At 29.9% G+C, this 21,551-nt stretch overlaps 1 protein-coding gene across 5 annotated transcripts in view; it reads right to left on the bottom strand.

Moving 5' to 3' along the window:
* Positions 1 to 2,061: 2,061 nt before the first annotated feature.
* LOC112694042 (GATA-binding factor A-like) overlaps positions 2,062 to 21,551 on the bottom strand; it is a 38,388-nt gene continuing 18,898 nt past the window's right edge. For 2 of the 5 annotated variants that reach the window (XM_025569375.1, XM_025569376.1), the window contains exons 3-6: positions 13,577 to 14,053; positions 10,178 to 10,365; positions 4,652 to 4,922; positions 2,062 to 3,450 (exon numbers count right to left, since the gene is read on the bottom strand). In XM_025569375.1, coding sequence (XP_025425160.1) covers positions 3,209 to 3,450; positions 4,652 to 4,922; positions 10,178 to 10,365; positions 13,577 to 13,985 — 1,110 coding nt within the window. In that variant the 5' untranslated portion in view covers positions 13,986 to 14,053 and the 3' untranslated portion in view covers positions 2,062 to 3,208. Of the gene's footprint in view, positions 3,451 to 4,651; positions 4,923 to 10,177; positions 10,366 to 13,576; positions 14,054 to 17,653; positions 17,891 to 21,362; positions 21,494 to 21,551 lie in introns of those variants that run through there. The other 3 variants (XM_025569377.1, XM_025569379.1, XM_025569378.1) reach the window with 3 other exon arrangements.

Here is a 21,551-nt window from a genome sequence, read left to right as displayed (position 1 = left end):
AAGAGTACTATTTATAAAATTGCTGTTTTAATTACACAAGTTGCATATCTCATTATTATTGTAATTGTTTAATGTTTAATTTTCTTAACCTGTTAATTATTTCGAACGATTACTTTTGTTGAGCTCTAACTTCCCTATTTCATATTTTATTTTCTATATTTTTAATTTATAACCATCGGTAATACGGCGAGAGCCAAGACTAGTAGTTACAATAGTAATATAAAATTATATATTACTCTATACTATACTGCAGTTTTAATATCGATTTTACATTTTAAACATAACTTATGTATCTGGTATTGAATTGTCATTTTTCTTATTACAATATTATTGTCAAAACCTCATATAATACTAAATACTAACACTTTTAAAGCTATATACTTTTAATTAGGATATATTATTTTCTTTTAATACATTTCATACTCTAAAGTTCAAAGTATGGGGCATTTTTTTACATAGTATTGTTTAGTAATTAGTTCCGAGTTTTTGTATTCAGACAAATTGGAATAAAAGTGTATTATAATTTATATTTTTTTTATAACTCCATATTTCTATGTTTAAGAGCTTTTAAAATCATCGATATTTTTTTTTACCTGGAGTTAATTCTGCTAACAATTAGACCAAGTGTATTAAACAGAGACTTTTTCAATTTTGTTATAAAAAACAATTGTTCGTAATTATATATTATAATATTTAAACAAAATCATACAAAATATTCGATTCGATGTAATCCGTGGTTTAAACACATAAAATAGCGGTTCTCAGAGAGTTACCCAAGGGCTTCACGAGAGTAATCTAAGGGCTCAACGGATATATGAAGTGAATCAAACTCAAATAATATTATCAGTGCAATTTTTTTATTTGTATGGATTTTATATTATATTATGCAACCTCACATACACATTCAAATTTCTTCCATCAAACCAAGTATTTCAATACCATTGTTAAGGAGCTGACTACAATAGTGAGAGAGCCTCTAATTTAAAGAATACATTTTATTTGTACACAGTAAAACATTTTATCTTATTTAAGACTTATTTAAAATCTTATTGATTTGTCAACCGTTTTGATTCTCGCTCGTAAACAATGTTTCATTTAATCGTTAACAATAGCTAAACTCTGGATAATGTTACTATGTACTTTATTTTTTAAATTTTTTTTATAGAGTGTTCAGTAGGTCTTTAAGTCCTTTTACACGCTTCTTCAAGTCTTCCCATCTTTCATGATATCTTGCCATTCTCATCGTTATCCCCTCATATATTTATTTTATGTTCTTAACTATTCTATCTATCCATTGTTGATGGGGTCTCTCTCTTGGTTATTATTTGTTTATTTTCTTAGTTGAAAACATTAGAAATAATGCTTCCATCAGCTCCCAAACGTGGCCAGCCCATTCCAGTTTTACTTTAAGATACTTTCCAATATTTGGTTTGTTGTACAGCTTTCTGTATTCGCGTTTTTTCTTCTTTCATATTTTCTATTTAGATTTCCTTTGGGCCCATATATCTTCCACAAAACTTTTCTATTGAATTTTAGTAGTTTTTTTCATCCCCTTGCGCAGAGGACCAAGTTTCGCATGCATTGCGTATGTATTTTATTCATGGCTGTAATCGTTTATCATCTAAAAAACAAGTACATTTAATACTTAATTATAATTGTTTATTAAATTTAGATTTATAATAATACGAGTATATTACTGAACGCGATCGAATCGAGGAATTCATGGTGTCAAAGTATGTAAATTAGTTTTCTAACAAACTCAGTTTACACATTATAACAATACGCATGTATTATGTTCAACAATTCAATCGCTTTGACAAAATATAATCTGTTCTATTTTGTACTCCTACAGTAACTAATAGCAAAATAATAGCATATTATATTTAATAATATCTATGTAGTTTAGTATTCTGCAGAGTGACACAAGAAAATTAAATCGTTAAAGATTTGTATTTTTTTTTTTTTTTTTTTTTTTTTAACGATATTTATATTATAATAGTTTTATAATTATTATTGAATACAAATATATTTATCATAGCGTTCCAATAGAGAAGATAAACATCGTGTTTCCAATAGGTATAATTACATATGTATGACCTTTATACAGCGTTGGTGACAATATAAAATTCCTAGACATGATCATAACAGTCATATAACAATGATTACGATTGTTTGATTTTAAATAGAACACGATCGATTCGTATCATATTCGTACGTATAGTATGTTTTTTTATTATAAATATCTAATATATACAGTATGAATATAGTTTTATTTATAAAATAGTTGTCTTATTTTTTATTTTTACATTATTTAGTCAAGTCTATATAATAATATTTACGAGTATAAATTAATAGTGAATATTAACAATTACGTTATCGTTATAATCTACAGGGGCACACGATGAAAAATCGCGATTCCATAAAAAAAAAAAAAATTAATAATAATAAAATGATATAAAAAGGAGGCTCGTTAATAAAATGAATGCTAACGATACGAAAAAACGATAAATTCATATATAATGTACAGCAGACGTGATAAATACATAGAAACTCGTGGGACAAGAGAAAAACGTGCGGTCTGAAAAATACGATACTGAAAATTACAATACAATATATAATATAATAGTTTATTACATATTTACGCTCATGCGGGACTAGGTGATTTCGAGACGGCGATCGTCAACGCACGCGTCTCCGGCACTCGTATAGGAGCGAGGCCTTGGAGTCGCGCATTTACGTTTAAATATAATATGCGATCGCTCGAAAACAAAATATTTAAACTAAGACAATTAGCGGTCGTTTTGAAATTTATACAGACGCAGTGGTGGATATTATTCCGTACTACGAATAATGAGCGCACGTGCGAACGACGTCGTATAATTTTTTTCTTACGAATAAAACGTGACATTATATTTACGTCCGAAAAGTAAATCCATATAATAACACTGGTGTAAAACATTTTAACAAGTCGGAAATGCTCGCGGGATTTTGCCGTTTTCTGAACGTTTTTTTTTTTATTTTTTACATATTATATACGTATTGTTATTATTACGCTCAGGAAATACATTAAAAAATGTATATTTCGTACTTATATACAGAATATATATTATTATTATGTACAAAATCCGCAGGCGAGTATCCTGGACAGAGGATATATATATATATATATATATAGAAAGAGAGAGAATGAGAAGGACAGAGTGGTCTTCTAGGACGCCATGAGTTTGTTGTTGACGTGACCATTCAACAAGTGTTGGTAGCTGTGGGCGGTCACCGGAGCCTGGGGCAACGGGAAACTGAAACTGCCGAGTTGTGGATGATGATGATGATGATGATGATGATGGCCCGGTCCAGTCGATCCGGGGAAGAGGAAGTGTTCCGCGGCCGCAGCAGCCGCAGCCGCAGCGTCATAGTGCTCGTGTTTGATCTCGACCGCCTGATGTTTGTTCACTGAAAAAGAGTAAAGGAAAAATAATATTGATACATCGTCGTCAATATCCTGTTTAAAAATACATTTTTTACTTTCAATCTTCATCTTTATGAGACTGCATTCATGCGCGCGTTTACCTTAAATTGCTTAGCCGCTGCAAAGGATAACCATAAACATCATTCCTCTCACCGGGCGCGCGCCATCCCGAAGTGAGATTGTAATTCTGATTGCGATTTAAAGTGAATTGGATGCCGCAATATTAAATTTAAACCAAAAGCGTGGATAGGAGAAAACGAAAAAGAGATTTTTGATGTTACGAATAATGTTAAAGTTTGAATATGGTGAAGAAGTATAGTCTACATTAGCCATGTATTTCGATTAATATGTAATTTTATGATGTCCGTAACATATATTATAAATATATTAAAAGGATAATATTTTCTATTTTAAATACTGTTAAATATATGTTAATTATCACTGAGACATCGGATTTTCCCCCATAAAATACCATTTTTATTTCTGAATTCACACGTGTGTTGATCTTATCAGCACATTAAACAACTTCAGAAAATGTCCGTTGTTCACTGTGGTTGTTTTGCTGATGCTATGAACTCCACAGACACAACATGAAGATTGTTTTTAAGAAGAACACCGAAATCAACTGATATGTTAATCAACCATCGACTTATAAAAAGTGCCTAACAGAATAATTAAAAAATGTTTATGTACTCAATTAGATTTAATATCCTTTTTAATAGTGTACAGTTATTAAGACAATCGAGTGTTGCACTGAACACCATTAAATAGATATTTTGGTTTAATCTCGTTTTGTTATCATACAACTTCAAAGTTTTAATTATCCATAACCTTAATTTTATTGCTATCTAAAATTATTTCAATGTCTTATTATCGATGTTTGTGAATTATTAATTCCTTAGGTTTTTTTTCTTACTTTGCGTCAATTGATTATTTTAATTTTTTTAATATTTAATTAGTAATAATTATTTTTTTCTTTTTCATAAATTGAAAAAAACACCTCGATTAAATCTAGCCAATGAACTTTGTTATTTTTATCATATATACGCGCATACTGTGTTGATTTTTATGTCCTCACAGATGAAATAACTATTGTCGGAATATCCGTTCAAAAAGAAATATGTTCACGTTTCAACACGGAAACCCCCAACATTGAACCATTTTATTAGTGATTTGTATATTTACCTAATAGATCTATGGCCGTCGACGAGGACTGTCTGTTATCCACGTTGGAGCCGGCGGAGGAAGAAGACGTAGATGAAGGTTGCTTTTTTGGTTTTCTCTTTCTTGTCTGAATGCCATCTTTTCTCATCGTCAGCGGCCTGTTGACGCCGTGAAGTTTATAATACAGTCCACAGGCGTTGCACACGGGCTCGCCATCGTTGTTCCTTCTCCACAGTGTGGTCATACGAGTGCCACAGTTTGTGCACGACAGTCCTAAGCGTCTGTTCGATGCCTGGAAATAAACACAAAATGATAATCATTTCCATCGTTTATATGTATATACCAGATATAGGTATAACAACAATAGTGCTCACGGACTAGGTGGTCGCAAGCGAATACGTATAAAATTGTATGCCGAAATATCGACACGACTACAACCAACATGAATTAAACCGAAGCTATAGGTGTGTGCACCATGTTCGCATACATTGCGTTTACATATAATGCTAATATTAATTATTTTCCATATTATAATAACCAGGGCTCGGAAGTTCTAGAAAATGCATATTTTTTTTTGGTTCATCTTAGAACATCCAAAGTAAGATACAAATATGTTTCTCACTACTCGGATATCATACACAAAATTTAATTTTGCTATTTTTCGCATGTTTACGGGTTTTATTGCTATTTTGCTAATTTAGGGTTTATAGTGCTATTTTCGGGTATATTTTCACATAATATAGGAAATAATCACATATTGTTGATAATAATTGTATTTACTTGGTTATGTTTTTAAAAAATATTTTAATTATTGGAAATAAATAGACCTCATCAAATATTGTTTTATATTTTCATCGATAATTTGATGTATTAATAGTTTGTTATTCCCTTATTATATCATTGCATTAGATTATCAAACATTTTAATAATCTAGGATAATTTCCTAGGTAAATATATAAAATAGTTTAATAATAAGTAGGTATATTTTTACAAATATATTTAAGTAATTTAACATTTTTGTTAACAGTTTATTATATTATTAAATGCATATATTTTGATTTTTCGTGCTATTTATAGCGTATATTTTAGAGTTTCTGAGTACATATTTAAGAGCTAAAAAGTAACATTTTTAATGCTACAACTTCCGAGCCCTGATAATAACAAATAATCGATTGGAAACTATCCGAAAATGTAATTGTTTCACGCATAAACAAAAATACAGATGGGACTCGTTACAAATGAATTGTACCTCCTATATAATTTTATAATCGTTCAATGATTAATATTATTGTTTAGAAATTGTATTCCATAAAAAAAATCACTGTCATTGCAATCAAAACTGTGCTCGTTATCATACATAGAAAAGTAGCAATGATTATTACAAAATATATATGATTGTATAGGCGCGCACATACACACGAAACGCACACATCGATATTGTGTACACATTTTTGTGTAATGATTCATTGAAAACCAAAGCTACATCCGCGTTTTCGAATAGTTGTAAAGATACATACTATATATATATCTTAATGCCACTGCAAAACTAATGCACAGAAATATTATTAAAACCTTACAGCGATTATTCCGGTAGCAATTACAAATATTACGATGTACGATTATTATTTATAGTATCGAAGATTATGGGATCAAATATATGAATATTGTACTGCATGTCTCACATCATGGACAGTTTGTGTAAGAATATCGACTCGAAATTAATCTTGTTCGGTGTATTCATCATTTAATCGCTGAATTGGTGATAAGTGGAGTGATCATTAAAGTGATCGAGTTACATTGATAACTAAATTCGATCAATCAGTTACATATTTGACCTCGTTACTTTTAAATTAAATTAGTTACGCTTCTCCTGGACCATATTATATTTTTAAATGTTTATGCTATTTACTAACTGATATTAGCTTACATGAGATTTACAAGAAATTTACACGTTGCAAACAAATTTATACATTCCAAAAAGTCAAGTGTAAAAATGTGAATTAATATTTGTATGCATAGGTATGTATATTTTCGTATTTGTATGCTATTTATCATTAAAGTATACTCAACATTTCGCTATAAACGTTTTCACGAGAATCTAACAACTAATTCTAACCCACTAGTTCAGTACTATCTTATTTGTCGTCCAATCGTGTAATTGGGGAGCCCTTCGCAGACTAAAAATAAAAAAGAACCGTATGGGCCTCGCTCTGCTGTACAGTAGGGGATGGAGTGCACCTAGTTTATAGGATAGGTTATTACAATGAATTTGTTAAATTTGAATGCAATGATAGGTATTGTATACAAATAATGATTCTGAACGAAGAATATTTGTTAGATATATATATTGAAAAAATATTATTATATGTATATATTATTATTATATTGTAATAATCTTATATATAGAAAGCAGTGTTCCAAAAATTTTTTATTGGATATAATTTCTGTATAAATATCCTATATAACTATATTTAATTAACAAAAAATGATTCAAAACGGTTCTTATTATTTTATTTGGAAAAATCAAATACTTAAAATTCCTATAAGTTGCTTAAAAATTAGTATAATATTTTGAAAAAAAAACGCTCAAAGAAAATGCCAAACTTAATAACTAGTAAAAGTTTTGAGTTTTGAATAATAACAAATATTTAAAATCGTTTGAGGATAAATCGTTATTTTATGCAGTTTCGTAAAAATTTAAATTTCAAACGGTCATAAAAATTTTTCCTTAAAGTCCGGTAGAAATTTTTTTAAAGTTATTAAGAAAGAATAAGAAGAAGAATAACTAAGAATAATTAAGAAGAATAAATTATGGATAACCTTGTGTTAAAATTTTACACCTTAAGTATAAATAGAAAAAATTTTATGAATTTTTAACTACAAAATAACATGCAAATTATCGCTATTTTGACTTATTTCATACAAATTTGGACTTTATGGGCTTATAAAAAAAATTTGTGTGGAACGATTTCTAATTTTTTTAGTGTTCCGATAAGTATCATTTATAATAAACCTTGTATTAAGTTTTCAAGAGTTTTCTTACAGCTAAGTATTTTTATCGGTATTTCAAAAAAAAAAAATTAGGAAAATCGAAAATTTAAATTGTCTATAAATAAGGCAAAATATGTTAAAACACTTTGAAAATTTAACCATGTATTAAAGATGCTAATATAAACATTTTTTGAAAATTTCAAGTATTTGCGTTTTTAGTTTTGGGTTAGAGCAATTTCCAAAAACCGATATGATTTTTCACTCTAGAATATTATATATTATATTATATTTTACATGTAATATTATGTCAATATTCACTGTTCAAACGCTTATAAAAAAAAAAAAAATGGTCCTATGAATTTCAATAATTTTTGAATAGCAATAAGGACAACTTCTGTGGAATCTTAAATTAAATTTTAAGTATTTTGCACCAGACAAAATTTTTTATCAACGATTATAAAAAAAAATTGTAAAAAATCGAATATTTAAAATGTCTATAAGTTGCTTAAAAGTCAATATAATATTTTGAAAAAATATTACTTAAAAAAAATGCTAATCTTAACAACTAATAAAAATTGTAAGTTACTGCGACTTATACTTTTTGAATTATAACAAATATTTATAATCATTTGAGGATAAATCGTTATTTTATGCAATTTTGTAAGAATTTAAATTTCAAACGGTCATAAATTTTTTTTTTTAAAGTCTGGTAAAAATGTTTTTATAGTTTTTTAAAGAATAACTTATAGATAACCTAGTGTTAAAATTTTGAACCTTAAGTATAAACAGAATAAATTTTATGAATTTTTATCTACAAAATAACTAGCAAATTATCGTGATTTTGACACATTTTATACAAATTTTAACTTTATGGGCTTATAAAAAAAATTGATATGAAACGATTTCCAATTTTTTTTAGTTGTAGTAACATAAGTATAACTTATAATAAACCTTGTATTAAATTTTCAAGAGCTTTTGGATAGCCAAATTTTTTTTAAAAGATATTTCAAAAAATAAACTTAGAAACATTTAAAATTTAAATTGTCTATAAATAAGTCAGAAATTTTCAAAATACTTCAAAAACGTTATCATTTATATAAAACGCTAATTTAAATATTTTGTGAAAATGTCAAGTATATGCGGCTTTTCGTTTTTGAATTAGAGCATTTTAAAAAAAATGTAGTTTGCCAAAACGTGGTTTTGCGTAAAAATTCCCGGTTTTTTGTAATTTTTTTATGGTTTTTTTCGATGCTTTTAAAAAGTATTAAAGAAGTTTGATTTTTGACTTGTCAAAATATCATCTACATTCACTTTCCTTTCAGAAAAGTTGCTGTTTAAGAAAATCGAAGCATTTTTACTGCCCCAAAACGTGATGACAAACACAAAAAAAAAAACACATATCATTGTAAAATCAATAGATTCCATCACTCCGTTCAAAATCTAATAAAGAAAAAATAATATTCACTCTTCTACTATATGAGATATTTCTGAGATCTAAAATTTACCAATATGCGACTCAATCCCAATTAAGCGATTCCTGTTACGAACCAAAATGTGTATATGTTACGGGTAGAGTACGAAAATTGGAAAATGTACATATCACCCGGGTAATATGAACACTACTCATGTGTATTTGATAAAGTAAACATATTTGTTAAACGTTTATTTTCTAGGTACATTTACCGGGTAATTTGTACATTATCTACCTTTGAGTGGACAAAGTTTTTTCATAAAATAAAATGCAACAAAATATCAATTGTAGATAATATTAATCAAATATGATAAAATACGAGTATAAATTGTACATTATGATAAATTGTATGTATTGTAATTGTATAGTAATTTTAATCTTCATTACGGTGCTATCGGTTTTCGAGTTCACTTATTCGGTTTATTAATAATTGATCATTTCATTTTTTTTAAAAAAAACTTGTCTTCTTAAAAAGAGAAATTTTATGAGAGTTTTAATAAATGAATTAATGAAAATAATGAGAATTCGGTAAATGTAACGGAATCAAAATATTATGACATATTATTTAAAATAAAAAAATCATAATGAACCATTAATAATAAGTATTTTATAAGTGCCGGCTAAAAAAAAACTTGGTGTGAAATAGCTAATGCACAATTTCTTTTAAGTGGTCAAAGTTTTAAAAAATGTTTGTGTAAAAATAATTGTTTAACAAATAAATGTATGAGTAAATGTAAATCTGTGGAATTATTTTGCTACTCAAAATGTCACCCGAATCTAAACTGTTACAATAAATAACTATATTTAATATTTTTAAATTTTTTCATACATAAAATAATAACTTAAAAATGTATAATTTACTTAATAATTTTTATTTCGAATTAATATTATTTAGTTTTCTTCTTCTAATTCATACCTTATCCATAGCACACTGGATAATGTACGCATTATTACTATTTATATGAATTAGGTGTCCTTTACCCGAATTAACTACCCATTTTCGAACTTTACCCGTAACATATATAAATGTAAGAAATGTGAGAGTATAAATGGTCTTTTTTCTGATAAGAAAAAGTTATACTCACAGTCTCGAATGCGACCAATCTTTTGGCTGGCTTGACCAGTGGCCGGTTCATGCCGTTCATTTTGTGGTACAGACCGCAGGCGTTGCATAGATAGTGTCCGGTGCCATCGCGGCGCCACAGCGGCGTAGAGATGGCACCACAATTAACACATTCCCGGCCGTCTCCGAACTGCAAATCCATTCCCGTGTCTGAAACAAACGGGATGTCATACATTGCACCACTAAGTAGATGAAAATAGGAGAAACAGACGCAGTATCCCATGCAAATTGCTTTATTAAAAAGATAATTAAAAGCAAACGTGCAGCAGAGACACTAATACTTCGTCGTGTGACGGCAAAAAAAAAAATAAAATGAAATAAAAACAAGGATTATAATGTGTGTATATATTTATATATGTATATAAAACCTATGACATACGCGCGTGTGTGTTTTAAAAAAAAACTTATGGCGCCAAACATAAATTACCATAAGGTGAGATGGGGAGGGGGTGCAACCAGTTAATGCACTCGGGACTAATTGATCGTGTTTGGTCCCTATAGTTGAGTAATTTGTCATGTTACGAACGGATCGGAGGTCAGTCGGTGGGGTTTTTTAGTTTTTTTTTTTTTTATATTCCATAGTAATTTTATCCATTTATACACCTACAATAATATCAACGACGCCGCCGTCTAAGACGCGCCAACACACGAAGACGACGACAAGAAAGAAGAAGAAACCGGTCATCGCTGTCGCCGCCGCCGTCGTCGTCGTCGTCGCCAACAGAGAACGGTAGTCGATCGGTAATCGCCTGCACCGACGATTCCACTTGTTTGAACACACACACACACACACACACACACACACACACACACACACACACACACACATATGTATACATGCGCGCGCGAGAGTATACCCCTTATATACCTACAGAGGGCTAATGAGGTTGCGCTTAATTTACAACATCTGTTTGGAATTATTTTATTCATCTGCGTACGTACGAAGAGGAAGTACCTCTCTACTTGAGTGCTGTTTAGAATTGAGCGTTTGAAAATTTGTGAAGTAAATTGTTATTTTGAAATAACGTAACGATTCTTACTGTTAGAAAATAATTATAACTATTATACAGCAGTACTTACGATTTGAAACTTGACTTCGCAAAACCGATTACGTTTGCCAGATCGGGTATGTCTGTATGACATTAGGTATAGGTACTTTTGAATATGAAACTATTTTGTATTGGTTTTTTTTTTCTTTTTTAACGAAATTTTCGAAAAACGATTAACTAAACGAAGAGAAACAAATGTCCTTTAGCACTACAATCGCATAATACAATGACACAGAAGCACGTATACTTTGTCTTAAACGTCTAATAATGATAGTTTCGAATCGGAATTGTTTGTTTAATGTTTATTCAATAAGTGTTAGATAATCTAGAAAAATATTATAGATAAAGAAAAATTACTTATTGTATGATTAATGATTAAATATTATCATAAACATGATTATTCGTAAAAAGTACACGTCGTTCAAATACTTTATCATAATAAAATTTATAACTAAAAAAAAAAAATCGACAAGAATTCAATTTCAAATAACCCACTCCACGGCATAACGTGGTTATATGCTCGTAATGGAATTAAGTGCATGGGTACTAAGTTGATCTTGGAATAAAATTCAATAGTTCTTATGTATACGGGTTCAAATTCAAACAACGAGATTAGTAATTTCTTTTTAAGGAACAGTGTTTATTCACGTTTAAACTTAAAGGTTATTATATATTACACTGATGACTGTTGAAGAATTAAATTCTAGTTATCAAGAGTTATCGAGAGCTATCGAGCTAAATTATTGAAATTTATGACTTATTGTGAGCATAATGACGAATTATAAAAACTTATAATTTTAATTGAATCGGTTAAAATTTTTATTTATGAATAGTAGTTATTAAATTATTTTAGATTTTATATCATTAAATAGATAAAACTATGATGTATTCGAATAATATTAGAAATATAGCGATAAGAAATTTACATGCATTTATGCCGTTATAGAATATCACTACTTATGCAAACTTGTTTTTTTTAAGTATATACTTCAACAGGCATTATCTTACCATTTGACAAATACAGAAACAGCTAATCGATGTTAACTTTTCAACAATACTTTATAGTAAACTAAAAAATTCTTACAGTGTAGAATGATAAAAACTTGATATCAAAAAAACACTGACGAAATACTAAACAGAACTTGGGTGGACTGAAGTAGGGCAATTTTTTTTTCAGAACAAAAACCGGATGTTAACAGAAAGGGTTTATAATAGTTCTTAGTCTGATAACAAAAACCTGATTAACACACGTTAATTTATGCCGTTCCTTTTAAACTTTTATTACAAGATTGTAAACAATGATATGACTCATAATTGTACGTATAAATTAATATATTTCAAGCTATTATGAATAGTAATAAAAATAATTTTTAAAAAAAAAAACTAGTATTAGGTGCGCATAATTTATCTATGCAACTACTTATCGATAATTTTCATTAACAGAACATAGGTTTAAGTATCATCTGTAATGTCGATTGATACAAACACTTGAATCAATCGAAAAGGGAATTGTTGCGTATTTATTTATATGTGCCATCAGAGCTAAGACTTTATTTTTTCTAAATATTTGGCATAACTGCAGTCACTTCCACCTTAGTGTAAGGATATAACTACTCTCAGTATATAGTTAAAAGTGTTTATATATGTCAATATGTGTACTGTGTACCTAATGATAGGCCTCAAATCGCATCGCGCGTAAGTGCGCAGAAGGCATTAATAGTACAAACTATTGAAACAATGAATACGAAAAACAAAACCAATCAGAATTCAATTCTGATACATGAACAAATTTCTCGATTTCAAACTGATATGAATATGATATTATAGCGAAGATACCAATAAAACAGTGAGCTACGAGTTTCGTAAATAGTATACTTGTGAAGATATGAAGCAATAAACTTATAATTAATATTGTTTTATAGAAAACTGCACGGTACGTTAAATGTACCAATAATATTGTTATGGTTTAAAACTATAGTCAATAAACGGTTAGAAGTACAAGTGTTATATTATTCATTGGTTAGGTTATGTTTTACTCTTATCATTAAAATGAGATTTAATGCTGTCTTGGTGTGGAAAAAAATCGTCGTCGTGATTCAAGACTGACGTACCTACCTATAGATAAATAAGTACACCGAGTACATATCAAAATATTTGTCTAAAAATAATGCATTATTTCGCATACCCCAATGTTTATTCTGTTTTAAATAATTCGCGATTTCGATATTAGATTTTTTTTGTCTGTGGTAAACACATAGTTGCGTTGGATTGGCGATCAAGCGAGTGAAATGTAAAATGATATTTGCTCGTACCGTAGTGATGGGCCTGGAACGCTGCGGCCGCCGGGTTGGGCCACATCATTGCTGCAGCGGCTGCGGCGGCGGCGGCGCTTTGGTAGAACGGCGGAGTGGCGGCTGACGACGGAGACGACGTGATCGCGACATTCTGGTGTCCGCCGACTACATTACCGCCGTTATGGCTGTTGTTGTTGTTGTTGTTGTTGTTATTGTTATTGTTGTTGTTATTGTTGTGGACCGGCGAATCGGCGGCTGGAGTGGTGGCGGTGGCCACGGCCGTGACCAGGTGGTGAGCACCGCTCTGGTGATGGGCGGGCGCTGGTGAGTTGTGCCACGTTTGCGCAATAGTCGTAGCTGCCGGCACCGTAGTGCCCGATGTCGGCGGTGGTGCGCCGTACTGATGATGGTGCGCGAGTCCGAACATGTTTGGTTTAGCCAAAGGAACGTACACTCCTCGATCGTGATGTTAATGCCGGTAACCGTTTTCTGTAACTACGAAAAATACACGTCTCAATACATTATGCTTATTCAAAGGGTTTAAGCGTGAGTTGTATACCGTCCGTTAGCGAGCAAGGGCTTGGTAAAGTAGCACTACTCAAAAGTTAGGGCGTTATGGGTGAGAATTAGGGGCAGTGGTGGATTAGGGGGCAGGCTAAAAAGCTTATAGCCTAGGGCGGATTTTTTGGGAGGGCGGCTTTTTTTTTATAGAATTAAGTGTTATTATTGACTTATTAGGTAAATTTATTTTAATATATATTTTTTTATATTTGTCATATAAACACGAATAAAAATAATTTTAAAAAGTTATAATAATATATTAATAAGTATATTGTACGTATGATGTGTATCTATAGGCTATAGTAAGAATATTACAATTATTATTACAATTTGAAAATATTTCATTAGTAATAAATTAATTGCAGTCATTTAATAGTTATTATTAATAGCTTATTAGTACCTATGTACTTATTGGGAATATCCAACTATCCGAATATAGGTATTTTCATATCTGGCTATTTATATTTCCGTTATGTGACTGTATAAGGATTGTTTATTTGTACTGGTAATAATGGTATCTGAAGTAAGATAATAGATATGAAATATTTTATTTTTAGAAGTTTTCTATTTTAAAGATTTAATATTTAATATTTTTTTTTTTTTGATAAAAAAACTGAATAAAATTAGAAGAAAAGGGTTTAGACCAAATATTGTTGGTTCCTTAGTAGAGTGATTAAGCCTAGGGGCACCAAAACGCTAAATCCGCCACTGGCTAGGGGTACGTTTTCGGAAGTTCTATGGAATAATTGTAACGTTCTATTTTCGCTGATCTGACGAACTGATAATAGGACACTTTTATTATTTTCAATCAAAATCAAATGTATCTTGTGTTTAGGGGGCTGAGTGGGTAGCACATCGAGGTCCTATGAGAATTTTATATTATTATTTGAGGTAAATTCAACAATCCCCTTCCCCCAGAAATAAAAACAATCTATTATAAGTATAAAAACAGGTAAAATACCATTGATGATTTGTTTATTTGGCAAATCTTCGGTCCAGTAGTCAATACAAGACTAGGAGCCAATACGACGTCTCGTACGTGACTAAATCCAGCCGTTATTAGAGGAAAGGATTCAACTGATTCAAAATCATTTTTAAAACCCCCAACTAAATCGTTCAAATAGTTAAGTACTAACTAAAATTTAATTCCAAATGAATTACGTTAATAAATCGAATCTATAATAATAAGTTGAAAAATCTATAGTTTATATTTCACATACTATTGTTTTCATAACACTTTAGTCATTTTGTTCATGTGAAAAATGCATAGTTTGTTGACACGAACAGTTCACGAATATTTAAACCAACATGTTATAAATAATTCTAAAGATATTTAGATAATAAGGCACACATAAAATGTTTATATAATGGATAGTATATAGTACATCTTATATCGTAGAGTGTAATACACAAAATTAAAAAATAATAGTCCCCGCAGAAGATGGATCCACGTTAAAAAACTCAAGCAGTAATGTAACTTTTTAGGAATTATCAGTACCCAGCTTATTAATAACAAATATGTCATAACTTCTTGGAGCAGTTCATAAGAATATAGGGCGAAAAGAAATTATTTTTTTGTGATGTAACTGGAGTTATGGAGTCAATTATGTATCCGACTCACGAGATTAAACGAAAAATTTGCTATATGAAAATAAAATGCATTAAAACATTTAATTCTGTATGATTTTGCTATTTTCTTGAAAAGCTTAGCTCATAATACTGATGTCTATAGTTAATTATATAGTTTATCTAAAATAAATTGAAAGTAAATTCATATTTATCTGCTTTTATTCAATATCGTTAAATATCCGTCTGTCTTTTTTTGAACTGAATTTGGGCTTTGTTAATATTTTCTGGGATTGTGTATTATAATGAACGATGTTCAAAATTTACGGTAACGTAAAATATATTAATTACATCACGTTTACACGGTATGGTGACGGTCACGTTCGCAGAGATATATTTGTCAAGTTATTTTTTTTATGAAATTAGCAAAGTTATTTATGGGGAAAAACGACTGGACATGCTTTACGTATTTTTCGGTCCAGTAACTCACAATCAATCGGTCAAGGCTTCCGACCAAACATTGTTGAAAAGCGAACGCGGCGCAGTTATGTATCTTGAATCCATTATGCGTATACACCAGTGTACGTACAGATTTTAATTTCTGTTTAATGGTAGTTAAAAATGTTAGAATACACTTCTGGTGATGATATCATTTTTATAATCTGTTCTATAATGTAAAATAACAAATATTTTTTTTCCTTAAATATATTGTGACTAAGAATGTAAAAAAAAACATGTTGAATTTTACACTTTTACTTATATTGATATATATACATATTTTTTTAGGTAATAACGAAATTACAGTAGATAACACAACAATCATAGTAATTGTTTATATACTTCATAGCTTTTTGTGATTTACACGAAATTAGAATTTCGTAATATCAACAAACTTAAAACGGAACCTACTTCGTACTTATGATCAATTAAATACGAATTCAATATGTCACACAAACGATTAAGAAAAAAAATATACCATAGCATTTTAGGATAAAATACTATCAAAAATAGCTAAAAAAACACTCCAAATAATAATTATTTAATATTGTATTTTAAAAGTCCTTTCCTTCAAATACTGCAAAATATCTGATTTTTGGTATCAAATAATATTTGTTTTAGTGTTTATAATTTTATTTAGAGTATAATAACAAATAAATTACATTAAACATGATAATATGTAGGTGTGAGTAATTTATTTCTTAATAAATTAATTTCTATCGTTAAAATAAATTACGATTCTCATTCAAACACTTCATTATTTAAAGCAATTTTTTTTAATAATAATTTATTTTATTTGCAGTTTTATTTTGTAAAAGTTGTTTATGATATAATATTATTAACGATCATTTATGTTCGCTGAACTTTTAATTTGAGTATTATAATTTATTTCACCTCTGTTTTCACGCTTTGGTGTATTACATCGAGATTATTAGATGTTACTAAGATTATATTTCATTAAAATATTATTTTTATATTTAAACTGTTATATAATACTTTACTATTTAAAATAAATATTTTAATAAATAATAATCGTTATGTTTAGTACAAAGTCCAATTTCAATTATTACCACAGTGTCATATTATAGATCCTTTGTGACACGTTATTCGATATCATGCAATTACAGCGGAGTGATCAAGTTATTATTTAAACCGTCACACGTTTCATTATGGTGTTTTTATAATTATACTAGAGACTAGAGTGACTGTTGAACTAAATCAAGTGTTAAAAGAAAATTATATGTACCATCGATTAGATAATTATGAGTACAATAAATAACAGTGAAAATGAATACTTTTACAAAACTGAGTGTGCGATCTGCTGTTTAATAGTTATTAATAAGTTATATTATAATTACAATGTAACTTGTGATAATATTTACTCGTTTTCTCCCGAACGTGAAAAAATAGAAAAAAATCAATACAATTAACATGTGTAAAGAGCAAATGTTATGACAGTTAATGTCTTACCTGTAATGTATATGATAAAAAAAAAACTAAATTACGGTTTGACTCTCGAATTATGGTACATAAACAACATTAACAAATTATCACCGAATAATAACAATATAAAAAAAAAAGGCGAGTTAATAGTTTGAATAAAAATTAATGAAATAAAAAAATCAGGGAAATAATATGAAAACTAGTTTTCTCTATGAGGTCTGAGAGCTCAATAAAAATGTTTTCGAACCGACACTGCGGTTAATCGCGGGCGTAATCGCGACTAAATAGTAATTGTCGCGTTTCGTAGCGATCTGAGATTGCCTTTCGGGAATGTAAAATATTAATAATAATAATAATAGTAATAATCATAATAATGATACGTCAATCGAAAAAGACAACAATTTATGTACGAAACTCATCCGATTGAATTCTATAACGCATTTATCTCGTGCACAAACCAACGTATATGTGACGGTGAGTATATTTATTAATTTTATTAATATAACGCCCAAAGTATGTATGTGTATTCGTGCATGCTTATGAATAAGCGTGCGTGTGTGTGTGTATATGTGTTGGTGTGTATTATTATATTGTTGTACGAGAACGGTGCACGCGGGAAACGACGTGTCAAAGGCCAAGGCGTAAAATCAAATCGATAACGCAACGCACAACATTTTCTTAATCAGTCTTATCGTCGTTTTTTGATTTTTATATTTTATTTTTACGCATATGCATCATTCTCTAGAATCTAGAGCAACGTTTCTCAACCGGGAGTACTCGAAAAGATACGAAAGAATGCTAGGGGGAAAAAGGACAAAATGGTGGAATGTGTAAAAATTGATGTATTTGAATTAATAAAATGTTTATGAAAAATTTGATAACGAGCACTGTGTTATGGAAATGGGTTTTTCATCATACACATTCATTAAAAATAAGTAACGTAATAAATGTTTTATGAGTTTGAACTTACGAGTTCATTTATCATCTGTGGAACCAGATTTCTAAAACTAAGTGTTACAAAACAACCCTAAGAATCAAATTCAAACTAAATTGTAATATTAATATAATCTTTTTATATACATTATATATTTTATTTTACTCGTAGTTATTTATTTTATTTTTCATTAAAACTAATTTTATAATTTCTAATTAATCCTATGGGTATATGAATGAAAAAGGATGAGTAACGTTGGTCTAGAACAGTCATACTTAACAACTTTTTTATACCACAAAAAATATTTTAAAATATTTCACGAACCGTAAGTTGAAATGAATGGAACGGAAATTAAAAAAAAAAAAGTAAAAATAAATTTATTTATTATGCATGTTGTATTACATTCGAAAATTTACTATAAAAAAATTAAATTAAATATTTATTTTAAATTAGTGTCAATTTTTATACGAGATCTTTTTTTCACTATTTTGGATGTATTTGATTTGTAGTTGCTGCATGTTACTCTTTACAAGTCAAGATATGAATCAGTAAGCTGATTTCTGTACACATTATTTGCATATTTCATTTTTGAATTTGCGACACACTTTGATTGTTTTGTTATACCTATTTTATATTTATAATAAAAGTTTTCAAATTTATATTTTATTATTAATTCAATGAGTTCTGTTTGAGTCACAAATAAATCGTTGAAGGGCCGCGGGTTGAGTATCGCTGGTCCAGAGCATAATATCACCGCGTATGTACATCACTGCAGCGCACGTAATAAACACGGTATTTTATTTTTCAATCATTCCTAAGGTATATTTAACATCATAATTCTTATTACATTTTGAAAAATAGACGTTTGTTAGTTTACCAATGTTACTATGTTCACACGCATTCATTAATTTGAATAAACTTGATAAATCAACGCGGATTAAGGTGCGAGTGTATGTGACAATTTTCTACTCCCGAAGTTATTCCGTCTAAACCGTTTTTGCTCGTACCGATTTTTATCTCGATTATCATGTCAAATATTATAATATTTGACTAACTCGTAATTGACAACATTTAATTGAATTAATTGCGTAAAGATTAAATTCTTCGACTGTTCATCTGGGGAATTTATTAAAGTGTCCCCCAATGGGCGTCGTTCATAACCGTACACTTTCAAAAACAGGTCATCGTTCAAAACCACACACTTTTATATCTTATTCCCACATATTTTCGCCAAATCAAATCATTCAATACCGCACAAATTTATATATATTTATATATATTTATATATACTTATATATATATATCAATTACGTATACATTTATCTAAAATAACATGAGTTAACCTCGAGACTGAGCAGGGTCACTCGCTCACTCGGACAGTTAAAAACGAAAATATCCCCCGATTTGCTATGTAACATCACCACAAGTAGGTCCCAAAATAAATAAAAGATTTTGTGTGGGACTCATACGAAACCGGCAACGTGAACTTTACATGCAAAGTGTACCTAACCTAACCAAATGTGTGCGGTTTTAAACTACTGACCATTCAAATTTCGCTTTTTAAGAATAGAATAAATATGTGCGGTATTGAACGATGTAAAATGTGCGGTTTTGATGACCACCGCTCCCGATTTGCCTATATGCCCGCACATATACAACTGTTACATAAGTATATGTGAGTATACATAACGTGATTGCAATGTGCCGTAGTAATAATCACCCCAACGGTTTTTCCGAAGTTCTACACATACACACACACACACACACACACACACACACACACACACAACACACACATATACGAGTGTGTGTTTGTATATATAGGATATAAAAATGATTATAATATATTTATTTTTTTTATTACACTATATATTCACTATATTTTTTTTTAATTTTTTTTTTTTTATTAATGAGATTTTAACTAAAAATTATTATATGACAACAATTACATAAGTTTTGAGTATTGACAAAGGTTGACAAGTAAAAACAAAGACAGAATTGTAAGGCTCATACAATTATATTTTTAGTCCAGACTGTAAAATGAAATTGATAATGTGTTTGATTATGGATATATTACCAGTTGAAAGAGCAGTAATAAGGAAAGAAGGTATAGCAAGGGTGGAAAACTCCCTCTTTAATTGACTTCTACTATGGTAGAGAACAGAACAATCAAGTAATAAATGTTGAAAGTTACAGTGATTCCCCCCCAGTTTGGTAAAGGGCAGAACGAGCTGTTGTAAAGACCCAATTTAAATTAATGATTTGGTAATATGTTGTGGCCGGTGCGTAATCTGGTGTATTGAGTTAAGATCGCTCGACTTAATACTAGTGGTTATAACCATGAGCATGAAGGCACATTTTTTTGATACTGTTTTGTAAGTAAAATCATAGGACTCTGGAAGATTATCCCATTCTAACTTCCATAGCTTCTGTATAAATTTGCGGTGAATAGGGACCAGATCTATGTAAGGACACCAGAAGGGACCTGAATAAATTTGATTAGTGATGGACCCGGCTAAGAAGTCAGCGTACTCGTTGCCACTGATGCCAATGTGACCAGGAGTCCATAGAAAGGAAATGGTAAAGGACCTGATTTTTAGAGCTAACAGAGCTGTACGAACTCTTAATAATATGGAAGAGTCCTTTGAAAGAAAGGGGTTGTTGGTAATATATAACAAACTATTCATGAATAAATATATTCACTATTTTATAATAATAATAACAATAACAATAATAATAATTATCATTATCTATCATACGTGCTAGCATATGTGTTACGTATTACGTGGATAATATACTCACGCGTGTCAGTGCAGTCGACACTTGCGTTGGCGCTGGCCGTGGTGCTCGTCGACGAACGCTAGAACATGACTTCATCGCCCGATTGCACGGGCTGTTGTACGTGCGACGTAGATGTGGGGTGCAGTCACAGCCTAATCAACACGCACACACACACACACACACACACACACACACACACACACACACACA

Source organism: Sipha flava, unplaced genomic scaffold (assembly GCF_003268045.1).
Source record: "Sipha flava isolate LNK unplaced genomic scaffold, YSA_version1 122_pilon_pilon, whole genome shotgun sequence".
Taxonomy (NCBI): domain Eukaryota; kingdom Metazoa; phylum Arthropoda; class Insecta; order Hemiptera; family Aphididae; genus Sipha; species Sipha flava.
Note: the sequence above shows the minus strand (reverse complement) of the source record. Positions and strands in the feature narration are given on the sequence as shown.